The following is a 15,069-nucleotide window of genomic DNA, read 5'->3' as shown; positions in this document are numbered from 1 at the left end:
GTCTTGCGTTCACACGCCTCTGCCGCTCACCTGTGTAGGCAACGACTGACGCATCGGTTTCGTAACTGTGTGGGGTCTCAGCACATCAACAGTCCGGCGTTCCCCTGAGTCAGCCACACCTCGCTACTGACGCATGTGCGAGCACCTCGTGCGCTGTCCACGTGACGTCATGCTTCTGCTGCTGGAAAGAGTTCTGCTTCAACAAGATAGGCCGCCGGATGAAAAGACTCATGAGCTGTTGCACGTGTTAAACTAGTGGAATGTGCTACTGAAATACTAAGACGTGAAACACAAAGATGCTGCTCGCGACCGACTGAATACAGGAAAAGTGAATTGTTGGAGGGAGTGGGTGAATGGGAGCGAGCGAGAACATTTCAGGGTGTCACGTGACCGTACTGCGTTCAGACTCTTATTTGCCGTCGGCAAGACAGCTTAATGCAGATTGGCAAAAAACGCGGTTTCAGCTCATTTCATCACAGCCAGACCGCCGGTGCGAACAGGAGACAGAGAAGATCCAAAAGGAGGACAGCATCTGTATCTACATGGACACTCTGCAAAACACATTGAAGTGCTTGGCAGAGGGTTTATCGTACAACTTTCATAGTTCTGTATTATTCCAATCTCGTATAGCGCGCTGAAAAAACGAACACCTGTATCTTTCCGTGCGGGCTCTGATTTCCCTTATTTTATCATAGCGATCGTGTCTCCCTATTTAGGTCGGCGTCAACAAAATATTTTTGCATTCTGAGGAGAAAGCTGGAGATTGGAATTTCGTGAGAAGATTCCTCCGCAACGAAAAAGTCTTTGTTTTAAATGATGTCAATCCCAAATCCTGTATCATTTGATTAACACTCTCTCCCCTATTTCGCGATAATAGAAAACGTGCTGCCCTTCTCTGAGCTTTTTCGATGTACTCAGTTAGTCCCATCTGGTAAGGATCCAACACCGCGCAGGACGGACAAGCGTAGTGGGTAGGCAGTCTAGTTAGTAGATATGTTATATTTTCTAAGTGTCCTGCCAATAAAATACAGTCCTTGGTTAGCCTTCCCCACAAGGTTTTCTGTGTGTTCCTTCCAATTTAAGTTGTTCATAGTTGTAATTCCTAGGTATTTAGTTGAATGTACGGCCTTTATAGATTTGACTGATTTGTCGTGTAACCCAAGTTTAACGGATTGTTTTGAGCACTCATGTGGATGACTTCACACTTTTAGTTATTTAGGGCCAATTACTAGTTTTCGCACCATACAGATATCTTTTCTAAATCGTCTTGCAATTTGTTTTGACTTCTGATGACTTTACTAGTAGATAAACGACAGCGTCATCTACCAACAACCGAAGACGGCTGCTGTCTCCCAAACCGTTTATATAAATTAGCAACAGCAAAGGGCCTATACACTACCTTGGAGAACGCCAGAAATCAGTTGTTTTAATCGATGACTTTCCGTCAAGTGCTACGAACTGTAACCTCTCCGATAGCAAATCACGAATCCAGTCATATAACCGAGACGATATTCCATAAGCACCCAATTTCACAAGCCGCCTGTATGGTACAGTGTCAAAAGCTTTCCAGAAATTCAGAAATACGGAATCCATTTGAAATCCCTTGTCAATAGCACTCAACACTTCGTGCGAGCAAAGAACTGTATGTGTTTTACAAGAACGACGTTTTCTAAATCCTTGTTGGCTATGTGTCAATAGACCGTTTTCTTCGAGGTAATTCATAATGTTCGAACACAATATATGTTCCACAATCCTGCTGCATATCGACGTTAATGATATGGAACTGTAATCTAGTGGATTACTCTTACAACCTTTCTTGAATACTGGCGTGACCTGTGCAACTTTCCTGTCTTTCACTATGGATTTTTCGTCGAGAGAATGGTTGTATATGATTTAAGTATGGAGTTATTGCATCAACATACTCGGAAAGGAACCTAATTGGTATACAGTCTAGATCTGGAGACTTCCTTTTATTAAGTGATTTAAGTTGCTTCACTACCCCAACGTTATCTATTTCTATGTTAGTCATGATGGCAGCCGTGCTTGATTCGAATTTACTTCGTCTTCTTTGGTGAAGGAATTTCTGAAGGCTGTGGTTCAAATAGTTCAAATGGCTCTGAGCACTATGGGACTTAACATCTATGGTCATCAGTCCCCTAGAACTTCGAACTACTTAAACCTAACTAACCTAACGACATCACACAACAGCCAGTCATCACGAGGCAGAGAAAATCCCTGACCCCGCCGGGAATCGAACCCGGGAACCCGAGCCTGGGAAGCGAGAACGCTACCGCACGACCACGAGCTGCGGACTCTGAAGGCTGTGTTTAGTAACTCTGCTTCGGCAGCATTGTCTTCGGTATTAACTCCATTGCTATCGAGCAGAGAAGGCATTGATTGTATCTTGCCGCTAGCATACTTCACATACGACTAGAATCTCTCTGGATCTTCTACCAGGTTCCGAGACAAAGTTTTACTTGAACGTGTTACTCTTGTGAATTGTTTCTAAAACTACAGACAAAATTAGTGGCACACAATTCGTCTGTAAGCGGTGGAATACCTTCTAAGAAAGTCAAAAGGCTTTGCTAAGTATAATCCGAACTGGGAAAATTCCTAGCTAAGACAGGTAAAAGAAAGCTCGTACAAGACGTACTGTCGCCTGAGCAATAAATATTTCTTATGTACGCCTGGAGGCGTTGCTGATGTAAAAGAAAACCCACCTGCATGGTTCGCAGGAGAGCTTGTGTGAAGTTTGGAAGGTAGGGGACGAGGTACTGTCGGAAGTAAAGCTATGAAGACGGGTCGTAAGTCGTGCTTGGGTAGCTCAGTCGGTAGAGCACTTACCCGCGAAAGGCAAATGTCCCAGGTTCGAGTCTCGGTTCGGCACACAGTTTTGATCTGCAAGGAAATTTCCTATCAGCGCACACTCAGCTGCAGAGTGGAAATTTCATTCTGTAATCTCATCTACTGAATGTCACGACCTGTTAGCAATGGAGCATCTAGTACCTCATCCAAACATTTCTATACGCCTGAACCATCTCCCTCTGAAACTGACACCATTACTGGTGAAGAAGTCTTATCTCTCTACCACACGGTAAAGCATTCTCTTCGTTTAGATAGCATGGATTGTTCATCCAAATTATTACCACATATCTACAGTGATTCTAAAATCGCTCGAAGTTTTATCTGCGGAAGAACAAAGGCGGAAGGTATTGTTTGCTAACTATTGGTCAAACAATCGGTTAAAAATATTTTAAAGACCAGCCAAGGAAAAATTTACACTTTTCTGTAGCAACAGACGCAAGTAATAAATAGAGAAAATGTTTCCAATATGCTTACGATTCCTCGACGTGATACTGGAGTTTGTATAACTTAACTATGAACATGCATATCATAGTTTCGAAGCTATTAATGACACATTGGTGGAGAACGGTTTTTCCTTTATTTAAAGTTTCTGGCATTCACCGTCGATAACACTGATATAAACTTCGGCAGAAACCATTCCATTTATACACTACTCTTAGCTGAAAATGATAAAACTGTCAAATAAGATTGCCTCTTCCATATTCTGTGCAATGCTGCAAAAAAACAGTACTGATGAACTGGAAGTGGATGTGGAAAGTTTCGTACTGATACACTTAGGTAGATCTGCGAAACCAAGAACGGACTTGCAACTCCAATTTGAAGCGAATGACATGCAGTGGGAATAAATAATAAAACATGTTGCCACGAGATTTTTATCTCTTGTTCCTCCTGTCGAAAGAATATAAAAATTATGGCCTGCACTAAAATCCTATTTTCTGGAATTCTTCGTCTGTTAGAAAAGATGTGAATACGAAGAGAAACTTTTGTGTATGTGTCGTTTCTGCATAACGTAACGTTTTCGGTAGCAACAACAATCAAGAAGAATGAATCAGATTCTTTGTCAGTTGTTGAGATGCATGCTGACATACATGGTATTCGCGAGAAGTTTGCTCAAAGAACAAAAGACAACTATTTGGGAAGTACGAGAAGAGAAATAATGGGTGAATTAAGCACTAACGCGAAGGAATCTATTCGCAACTACATTCTGCACTTCTACATCCCTTACAAGACGCTGTTTTCAAACTTAAAATCGCCAATAAATTACGACAGTTGTCGTAAAGCTGCGGAAATCTTCAGGATCGATCAACTCAACGTGGACTCCTTATATGAATAATTTCAAATAATTAAAAGAAACCTGGACAAGACATAAAAGAAACCTGGGCATGACAGTCTTTCGATGACAAAATTAAGGGTGTGATTGAGAAATGGGAGAAAATCCTGGAAGGGTTTTCTAAAAATGAAATCCCTAACATTTTCCACGTTTACTCGTTCATCTTTAGTATTCCTAGTTTCAACTGCTGCGTAGAAAGGTTTTTTTTTTCCTTCACAGACGGCATTAAAAATGGACTGATGTACAAAATAAATGTGCCCCAAATTTGATAAAAAATGAATTAATGACCATTTCAACTATGATTATAACTGTGCTGATTTTTCTATATACCTAACATCAAACAAAAGCACGTTAAAATTAGACTTTTTCATCACTACATAATAAAGATGAATAAATCACAAAAAAATTTCATTTGTCTCTAGTAAAACAGTGATATCCCGTTTTTCTTTTCTTTTTCCGAAGTGAACATTGTCCCTTACAGGATAAAAAAAATCTCCCAACACTGATTAGGGGGTATCCTACGAGCATTTTCACCTCAGTGTAACAGAGCGTGGGGCCAGTAGCTAAGTGGAGGCGGTGTGCAATAAAAGTGCCGGGCTTTGCCAAGTCTAATATAAGTCACAAAGTTACGGGTACATTGGTTTTTTTCTCCTACTGACTTTATTCCGATGTCCTGTTTTATCTTCGCGGATAAACAGGCACGTTAAGCTGACTAAGAAACAATTCTACTGCCGCCAATGTAGACACGATATGAGAAATCACGTGCCTTACAGAGGCACATAACTATTGTTTTTCCCTCGTTCTGTTTCAGAGTGGAACAGGATAGGAAATGCATAGTTGAGCTACTCCGCGATGCTCCATGGTTTTGCATTCAGTTATGTTGTAATGTATGCTCTGACACGGTCGGCACTTTAAACGCAAGCCATGACCTAAAAAAAAAATTCTTTCCTTCGAGACATAAACATTCGTTTCCTACCATTAGTTTAGGATCCTCTACCATCTTCATTATTTTGACCCTGAAAGTTTGTAACTCACTATACGTCCTTCAGAGATTCAGACAATTCTTTTTTTTTTCACTTCGTGCTCTGCGTCTGCCCTAAAGCTTAGATTGCAGTAAAACAATGCAGTGGGCGTCGGCTTGTGTGCTACTGTTAGTTTGATTTGGCAGCCGCTGGAACTGGCGCCAGCCCGTTAACAATGAGTAGTTTGTAGACGTTTCTCGGGAACAGCGGGACACTTTGGGCGCAGTCGTTTATACGCGATAAATTACAGGTTAACTGCCGCCACAAAAGAGCGAATTAATGTTGACTTCTACGTGGTCGTCTGTAAAAAGGGCACATATTGCGTCACTCTTGTTGAAGAACGCCAGACAAGAATCACGTGTCTCTTCCGAACGCGTTGCTCACGAATTAGTTAACGATAGGTTCTTGTCGTCAACTCATGAACAGGCACAGCAGTTACTACATAATTATGAAACACGTGTCGTAAGCCTTAAGAAAAAGCCTAACTGTCTGAACCTTCTCAACCACGAGCAGCTAATATGAACTTCCTACAAATGCCAGTTATCTCCCCGAGGGTACGTTGTCTCCAGGCGTTTGCAATATTTTAGTTGCATCGGAGTCTTGTATGACTCATTTGCCACACCGCTTGTTACTTTTATTAGAATGTATTTTTATTTCACATTTTTCATTATTGCTGTGTAACATTATTAGGATACAATTATACTCTTAAAACAACCGTTGGTTGTTTGGCAACAGAAAAAATAAACTAAAACAAAATAAAAATAAGGCAACTTACATACACCACCTAAGTTCCTGTATTTTCATTTTTATTCAGTAAATTAAAAACTAATGCTTCTTTCAGATTTGTATTTTAACGATGTTACGCACGGCATGTATTTTAGCCATTACAAAACTGCTACATAATCGAAACTGTGCGTCTGCCAAAAATAAATAATAACAGGATATTGTAATCCATGTGACAATACCCAGTGTTGCATTTTTTTTTTACACTCAAGGCATTTTGATGCATTTAATGCCATACGTCCAAGTTTCCTCGGATTTGTTCTAGTTTTGTGGGCGTTCTGGGAGAATTGTATACAACTGGACTTTTTTCGTCTGGAGAAATTCTAGGAATGAGAAATAAGTAGATTTTTTATTAAATCTTAGTTAAAATTCACAAAATGAGGACTGGCACGTTGGTACTTTCGTTCGTTTCTTACTGAAAAATCAACGGCAAGCACGTCCCAAAGCCGGCCGTGGTGACCGAGCGGTTCTAGGCGCTTCAGTCCGGAACCGTGCGACTGCTACGGTCGCAGGTTCGAATCCTGCCTCGGGCATGAATGTGTGTGATGTCCTTAGGTTAGTTAGGTTTAAGTAGTTCTAAGTTCTAGGGGACTGATGACCTCAGATGTTACGTCCCATAGTGCTCAAAGCCTTTTTTTTTGTGGTTTTAGGGCGCACAACTTCAATGGTCATTAGCGCCCTGACTACGTTAAGAATGCACCGCGAGGCACAAGTTTAAAACAACAACTGAAAGGGAAAACACGATAAAAGACAGACTGACAGGCATAGGATTAAAAAACAGCATCATCAAATGTCCTTAGAGAGGTTTGTCAAATTGATAAAACGAAGAACACGAGCAGCTGCTCGTGGGTCATCCGCTAAAATGGCATCTAAAGTACATGGCAGGTTAAGATCTAGACGCAGTGTGTTAAAATCTGGACAGGACATTAAAATGTGGCGGACCGTCAGCAATTGCCCACATGGGCAGAACGGCGCCGGCGCAGCCGTCAGCAGATGGCGATGGCAGAACCGGCAGTGTCCAATGCGTAACCGGGCCAAAACGACCTCCTCCCGCCGAGAAGGGCGGGAGGAGGACGTCCAAGCCGCGGGAAGAGGTTTCAAGGCCCGAAGCTTGTTGTCTGTAAGTGCAGCCCAAACGGCATGCCACAGCGATAAAATGCGCCGACAAATGACCCTGCTACAGTCTGATGAAGGGACACAACAAGAAGCTGTCCGAGGCTGGAGGACCGCAGCCTTGGCCGCGGCATCTGCAGCTTCGTTCCCAGGGATACCGACATGGCCAGGGACCCACATAAAGCTAACCGGAGAACCGACGTCCACCAGCTGCTGAAGAGAGCGTTGGATCCGGTGCACGAAAGGGTGAACCGGATACGGATCACTGAGGCTCTGGATGGCGCTCAGGGAATCGGAGCAGATGACATAAGCAGAATGTCGGTGGCGGCAGATGTAAAGAACAGCCTGGTAGAGGGCAAAGAGCTCAGCTGTGAAGACCGAAAAATGGCCATGGAGCCGGTATTTGAAACTTTGTGCCCCGACAATAAAAGAACACCCGACCCCGTCATTGGTCTTTGAGCCATCTGTAAAAATGAAGGTCATATTGATGAACTTTGAACGAAGTTCAACAAAACGGGAGTGGTAGACCGAACCGGGGGTAACCTCTTTTGGGAGCGAGCTGAGATCAAGGTGAACGCCGACCTGAGCCTGGAGCCAAGGTGGCGTGTGGCTCTCGCCCACTCGAAAGGTTGCAGGGAGTGAAAAATTAAGGTGTTGAAGGAGGCGACGAAAGCGAACTCCAGGGGGTAGCAGGGCAGAGACATACAACCCGTATTGACGGTCGAGAGAGTCGTCAAAAAAGGAACGATAAGACGGGTGGTCGGGCATTGACAGTAGCCGACACGCATACCGACAAAGCAGTATATCACGCCGGTAGGTGAGTGGCAATTCGCCAGCGTCAGCATTAAGACTCTCTACGGGACTAGTATAAAACGCTCCAATCCCAAGTCGTAAACCTCGATGTTGTATGGAGTTGAGGCGGCGTAAGATGGATGGCCGTGCAGAGGAGTATACGAAGCTCCCATAATCCAGCTTGGAGCGGACGATCGACCGATATAGACGAAGCAGGACGGTTCGATCCGCTCCCCACGACATACCACTGAGAACGCGGAGGACATTTAAAGAACGGGTACAACGGGCAGCCAAATATGACACATGTGGAGACCAGCTAAGTTTCCTGTCAAATGTAAGACCTAAAAATTTTGTTGTCTCCACGATTGGGAGAGCAACGGGACCGAGTCGTAAGGACGGTGGGAGAAACTCTTTGTAGCGCCAGAAGTTAATACAGACCGTCTTCTCGGCAGAAAAACGGAAGCCATTGGCGACACTCCAGGAGTAAAGACGGTCAAGAGAACGCTGAAGACAGCGCTCCAGGACACGTGTACACTGCGCGCTGCAATAGATGGTAAAATCGTCCACGAAAAGGGAGCCTGAGACATCAGCTGGGAGGCAATCCATTATTGGATTGATCGCGATGGCGAAGAGAGCGACGCTCAAAACTGAGCCCTGTGGCACCCCATTCCCCTGGCGAAAAGTGTCTGACAGGACAGAACCCACACGTACCCTGAACTGTCGATCCATTAAAAAAGAACGAATAAAAAGAGGGAGGCGACCGCGAAGGCCCCATGTATGCATGGTGCGGAGAATGCCCGCCCTCCAACAGGTGTCGTAAGCCTTCTCCAAATCAAAGAACACAGCCGCGGTCGGGCGCTTCCGCAAGAAGTTATTCATAATGAAGGTCGACAAGGTAACCAGATGGTCAACAGCAGAGCGGCGCCTACGAAATCCACATTGTACATTGGTAAGTAGGCGTCGAGACTCTAGCAGCCAAACCAATCGAGAGTTAACCATTCGCTCCATCACTTTACAGACACAGCTGGTAAGCGAGATGGGTCGATAACTGGAAGGCAAGTGCTTGTCCTTCCCCGGCTTAGGAATCGGGACAACAATAGACTCGCGCCAGCATGCGGGAACATGTCCCTCAATCCAGATGCGATTGTATGTACGAAGAAGAAAACCTTTACCCGCAGGAGAAAGGTTCTTCAGCATCTGAATATGAATAGAATCAGGCCCTGGAGCGGAGGACCGTGATCGGCCAAGTGCGTTTTCGAGTTCCCGCATGGTGAATGGGGCATTATAACTTCCACGATTCGAGGAGCGGAAGTTAGGTGGCCTAGCCTCCTCTGCCTGTTTGCGGGGGAGGAAGGCAGGGTGGTAATGAGCGGAGCTCGAAACCTCGGCGAAAAAGCGGCCGAAGGCATTGGAGACATCCTCAGGGGCCACAAGGACGTCATTCGCGACCGTCAAGCCAGAAACTGGTGAGTGGACCTTAGTGCCAGATAGCTGGCACAGGCTACCCCAGACAACAGAAGGAGGAGTAAAACTGTTGAAGGTGCTTGTGAAAGCAGCCCAGCTGGCTTTCTTGCTTTCTTTAATAATACGACGACACTGAGCACGTAATCGTTTATAATTGATACAATTCGCCACTGTAGGGTGGCGTTTAAAGGTGCGTAAAGCACGTCGACGAGCACGTAAAGCGTCTCTACATGCTGCAGTCCACCAGGGGACCGGTACGCGACGTGGAGAAGAAGTAGGGTGAGGGATGGAATATTCAGCAGCAGCGACAATAACTTCCGTGAGGTGTGCGACCTGACGATCGCAGCTGGTGAAGGTTTGATCCTGAAAGGTCGCCCTGAAAGAGAAGAGCCCCCAGTCTGCCTTGGAGATGGTCCAACTAGATGAGCACGGAGAGGGGGTATGCTGCAGGAGATGGATAACACATGGGAAGTGGTCGCTCAAATATGTATCAGAAAGTGCATACCACTCAAACCGGCGTGCAAGTTGGGGATTACATATAGAGAGGTCTAAATGGGAATAGGTGTGAGATGTGTCCGAAAGAAAAGTAGGGGCGCCAGTATTGAGACAGACAAGATTAAGCTGGTTGAAAAGGTCTGCTAACAGGGAGCCCCTCGGGCAGGATGCTGGAGAGCCCCAAAGGGGATGGTGGGCATTGAAGTCTCCAGTTAACAAAAATGGTGCAGGTAGCTGAGCAATAAGTTGCATCATGTCTGCCCTGGTAACGGCAGATGACGATGGAGTGTAACCGGTACAAATGGAAAATGTAAAAGTGGGGAGAGTAATGCGGATGGCAACTGCCTGCAGGCCGGTGTGCAACGTGATGGGATCGTAGTAAATATCATCCCGGACCAGCAACATAACCCCTCCATGAGCCGGGATACCTACCACAGGGGGTAGGTCAGAACGCACAGAGGTGTAGTGTGCCAAGGCAATTTGATCGCATGGGCGTAGCTTTGTTTCCTGGAGGGCTACGACGAGCGGACGGTGCAAGCGGAGCAGCAACTTCAAGTCCTCTCGGTTGGAGCGAATGCTGCAAATATTCCAGTGAATAAGTGCCATCGTAAGAAGAAAAGGAAGATTAAAGAAGGGGTCACCTCGAAGGCCGCTTAGGGCCTGGCTTCTAGCGAGCACTGCCGCCGCTATCAGTAGGCGGACAGTCATCGTCCATTGGGTCTATAGGTTCATCGGCCATCTTGGGAAGATGGCCGGGAGGGGGAGCTTCCTCCGCCGGTGAACGGCCAGATGTTCGGCAACCAGCGGTGCGGCCAGGTGAAACGGATGACGGCCTGGGGCGGCAACCGCTGGGTGGCGCAGGAGAAGAAATGCGCCGTGGCGGAGAAGGAGAACTGTGCTTCCTATGAGCCTTCTTGGAAGGACGTTTGGTGGAAGTACCAGTCAAAGGCTGGGAGGTCGAGGTACGTAGGAAGTCTGCACGGGACGGTTCCTTCTCGAAGGCCCGTGCATCTGACTTCTGGGTCTTCGTCTTGGCAGAAGCTGATGAAGGTGCTTGTGTCTGAGGGGGTGACGGGAGGAAGAGGAGACGTCGACCGGGCGATCTTAGCACTGGCCGAACGGACGACCGTGGTGCTGAAGGTCAGATCGCATGTCTGGGTTGCCACCTCCCTGGTAGTCCGAGGAGAGGCTGGGAGCAGCGTGGGCTTCCTACTAGCCAATAGCTTGCGAGCAGCCGAGGTGGACAGTTTCTCTTTGACCCGAATTTCTTGGATACAGCGTTCTTCCTTATAGACAGGACAGTCGCGGGAGGATGCGGCATGGTCACCCTGACAGTTCACACAACGAGGAGACGGAGGTGGACAGTCACCCTCATGGGCATCCCTGCCACAAGTGACACATTTAGCCGCATTGGAACAAGACTGTCGAGTGTGATTGAAACGCTGACACTGGTAGCAGCGCGTAGGTGTCGGGACATAGGGGCGAACAGAAATAACCTCGTAGCCCGCCTTGATGCGCGATGGCAGCTTAACACTATCGAAGGTCAAGAAAAGTGTCCGGGTCGGTACAAGGTCATTGTTGACCTTTTTCATGACCCTATGGACAGCCGTCACGCCCTGCTCAGCGAGGAATGATTGAATCTCCTCGTCAGTCAATCCGTCGAGGGAGCTAGTATAGACCACACCACGAGACGAATTCAAAGTTCGGTGAGCCTCCACCCGCACAGGGAACGTGTACAGGAGTGTGGCCCGAAGCAGTTTTTGCGCCTGAAAGGCGCTCTCAGTTTCTAGTAATAAGGTACCGTTACGCAACCTGGTACAAGATTTGACAGATCCGGCTATGGCATCTACACCCTTCTGGATAACGAAAGGGTTGACAGAGGAAAAATCCTTTCCGTCCTCAGATCGAGAAACGACAAGGAACTGTGGGGCAGGCGGTAGTACTTTGGTCACTGGTGGCTGGTCACGTTTCCGTTTTTGGGCAGAAGTCGAGACAGATGGAGTGAAATCCATTGCGGAGGAATCCCCCACGATTGCCAGCGTCTCCGATGGCGCGCTCCTTCCTTATGGGGACCCTCTCAGAGGGCACCCCCGCCTTAGGTGAACGTTTACACCTCAGGTCACACCTCCCGAGAAACAGACGGAGGGACCAATCGGCATGGTCAGAAGGTATCAGCTCAGGCAATCACCCCTCCCCGGGCCTGGCCTTTACCAGGGGGTACGTGCGTGCCTTACATGTCTACCCAGGGCGGGGAATTACGCGTTACCCCGTCACCGGCTACGCGTGCGAACGCGTGGGTCGGCCTTCAGGCACGCACAGGGAGGAAGGAAGAAGAGGAAAAAGAAGAGAGAGAGGGAGAGAGGACAGACTGTCTCAAACGCCGAGGCGGAGACCAGAGAAGGCGAGGAGAAGAAGGCGAGGAGAAGAAGGCGAGGAGAAGAAGGCGAGGAGAAGAAGGCGAGGAGAAGAAGGCGAGGAGAAGAAGGCGAGGAGAAGAAGGCGAGGAGAAGAAGGCGAGGAGAAGAAGGCGAGGAGAAGAAGGCGAGGAGAAGAAGGCGAGGAGAAGAAGGCGAGGAGAAGAAGGCGAGGAGAAGAAGGCGAGGAGAAGAAGGCGAGGAGAAGAAGGCGAGGAGAAGAAGGCGAGGAGAAGAAGGCGAGGAGAAGAAGGCGAGGAGAAGAAGGCGAGGAGAAGAAGGCGAGGAGAAGAAGGCGAGGAGAAGAAGGCGAGGAGAAGAAGGCGAGGAGAAGAAGGCGAGGAGAAGAAGGCGAGGAGAAGAAGGCGAGGAGAAGAAGGCGAGGAGAAGAAGGCGAGGAGAAGAAGGCGAGGAGAAGAAGGCGAGGAGAAGAAGGCGAGGAGAAGAAGGCGAGGAGAAGAAGGCGAGGAGAAGAAGGCGAGGAGAAGAAGGCGAGGAGAAGAAGGCGAGGAGAAGAAGGCGAGGAGAAGAAGGCGAGGAGAAGAAGGCGAGGAGAAGAAGGCGAGGAGAAGAAGGCGAGGAGAAGAAGGCGAGGAGAAGAAGGCGAGGAGAAGAAGGCGAGGAGAAGAAGGCGAGGAGAAGAAGGCGAGGAGAAGAAGGCGAGGAGAAGAAGGCGAGGAGAAGAAGGCGAGGAGAAGAAGGCGAGGAGAAGAAGGCGAGGAGAAGAAGGCGAGGAGAAGAAGGCGAGGAGAAGAAGGCGAGGAGAAGAAGGCGAGGAGAAGAAGGCGAGGAGAAGAAGGCGAGGAGAAGAAGGCGAGGAGAAGAAGGCGAGGAGAAGAAGGCGAGGAGAAGAAGGCGAGGAGAAGAAGGCGAGGAGAAGAAGGCGAGGAGAAGAAGGCGAGGAGAAGAAGGCGAGGAGAAGAAGGCGAGGAGAAGAAGGCGAGGAGAAGAAGGCGAGGAGAAGAAGGCGAGGAGAAGAAGGCGAGGAGAAGAAGGCGAGGAGAAGAAGGCGAGGAGAAGAAGGCGAGGAGAAGAAGGCGAGGAGAAGAAGGCGAGGAGAAGAAGGCGAGGAGAAGAAGGCGAGGAGAAGAAGGCGAGGAGAAGAAGGCAATGAGAAGAAGGCAATGAGAAGAAGGCAATGAGAAGAAGGCAATGAGAAGAAGGCAATGAGAAGAAGGCAATGAGAAGAAGGCAATGAGAAGAAGGCAATGAGAAGAAGGCAATGAGAAGAAGGCAATGAGAAGAAGGCAAGGAGAAGAAGGCAAGGAGAAGAAGGCAAGGAGAAGAAGGCAAGGAGAAGAAGGCAAGGAGAAGAAGGCAAGGAGAAGAAGGCAAGGAGAAGAAGGCAAGGAGAAGAAGGCAAGGAGAAGAAGGCAATGAGAAGAAGGCAATGAGAAGAAGGCAATGAGAAGAAGGCAATGAGAAGAAGGCAATGAGAAGAAGGCAATGAGAAGAAGGCAATGAGAAGAAGGCAATGAGAAGAAGGCAATGAGAAGAAGGCAATGAGAAGAAGGCAATGAGAAGAAGGCAATGAGAAGAAGGCAATGAGAAGAAGGCAAGGAGAAGAAGGCAATGAGAAGAAGGCAATGAGAAGAAGGCAATGAGAAGAAGGCAAGGAGAAGAAGGCAATGAGAAGGCAAGGAGAAGAAGACAAGGAAAAGAGTAAGGAAGGCAGTGAGGTGGAAAAGAGCAAAGAAAGGAACCAACCAAAGGAAGGAAGAAACGAGAAGTGAAAAAGCAATATGACCGCAAATAGAGGTCGTGGAACCGTCCGTCTCCGGACGCAGGCGCTAACGACCCCCTTGAGGGGGTGGGACTCCTTTTAGTCGCCTCTTACGACAGGCAGGAATACCTCGGACCTATTCTAATCCCCGGACCCGCAGGGGGATCAAAGCCATTTGAACCATTTTGAACCACGTTCCGACGCTCTCGTATACCCAGTCACGCGGCGTCTAAATAGGGTACCATGATTAAATTGACAAAATTACCGAACATTGCCTGGCGAAAGGGTTTGCTGAGCTGAGGACCGAGATTAAACACAATAAAACAGTTAGTAAACATTAAAAATTATCATGTTAACAGAATCTTCCGTCGGTTCTTGGTAGAACAACATTATAGTAAATGAAAAGCACCAGTTTGCTTTTGTTCTACAATACTACTTTTATTGTGTTAACCGGTTTTCAGCTTACAAGGCCATCTTCAGACATTTACTATGCATTATCACCAAAGCCGAAAACCGGTTAACACAATAAAAGTAATACTGTAGAACAAATGCAAACTGGTGCTTTTCATTTATTATTAAAAATTATGTTAGTGATGGTTACAGTTTACAACAAACTTTTCTTACCTTAATTTTTTTGGTAAAACTGGTTCCAAACTGGAAACTTCAAATTACAACGAATGCATAATTCTGCTTTTACCATATCGAGACTGTTTCTTTCCATAGTCTTCTTGTGAATGAAGACACTCTTCACATAGACATGTTGCATGGTACCGCCATTATCCTCTTGATAATTTAATGGTACGAATGGAACCCTAAAAATACTGAGCCACTCATACTATACTTCGGCACCGGAAACGGGGTTGAAATACCGAGCAGTGCGATTAAAAATGGAATACCTGGCAACCCAGGGTCTAAATCGCAAATGTCCGCAGGGAGTTTTCTTTAATTTTCTTAATATTCCGTCTGGTAGTATTAACATTATAATTAACCTTTCAGCAACTTTGTGTCTCCGATCGCTGGCTGCGAAATTAAACCTGATTGTAGGGTTCTTTTATTGGCATTGCAAAC

The 15,069-nt window shown here is 47.0% G+C and overlaps 1 protein-coding gene across 1 annotated transcript in view; it reads left to right on the top strand.

Annotated features, from left to right (window-relative positions):
- The window catches only part of LOC124777926 (pre-mRNA-splicing factor 38B-like), a 110,351-nt gene extending 96,945 nt beyond the window's left edge, over window positions 1-13,406 (top strand). Inside the window, exon 2 of the mRNA XM_047253480.1 lies at window positions 12,333-13,406. Within this exon, the coding sequence (XP_047109436.1) occupies window positions 12,333-13,406 (1,074 nt within the window). The remainder of the gene's footprint in view (window positions 1-12,332) is intronic.
- The last annotated feature ends 1,663 nt before the right edge of the window (window positions 13,407-15,069 follow it).

The sequence above is a fragment of the Schistocerca piceifrons genome, chromosome 1 (genome assembly GCF_021461385.2).
Source record: "Schistocerca piceifrons isolate TAMUIC-IGC-003096 chromosome 1, iqSchPice1.1, whole genome shotgun sequence".
NCBI lineage: Eukaryota > Metazoa > Arthropoda > Insecta > Orthoptera > Acrididae > Schistocerca > Schistocerca piceifrons.
Note: the sequence above shows the minus strand (reverse complement) of the source record. Positions and strands in the feature narration are given on the sequence as shown.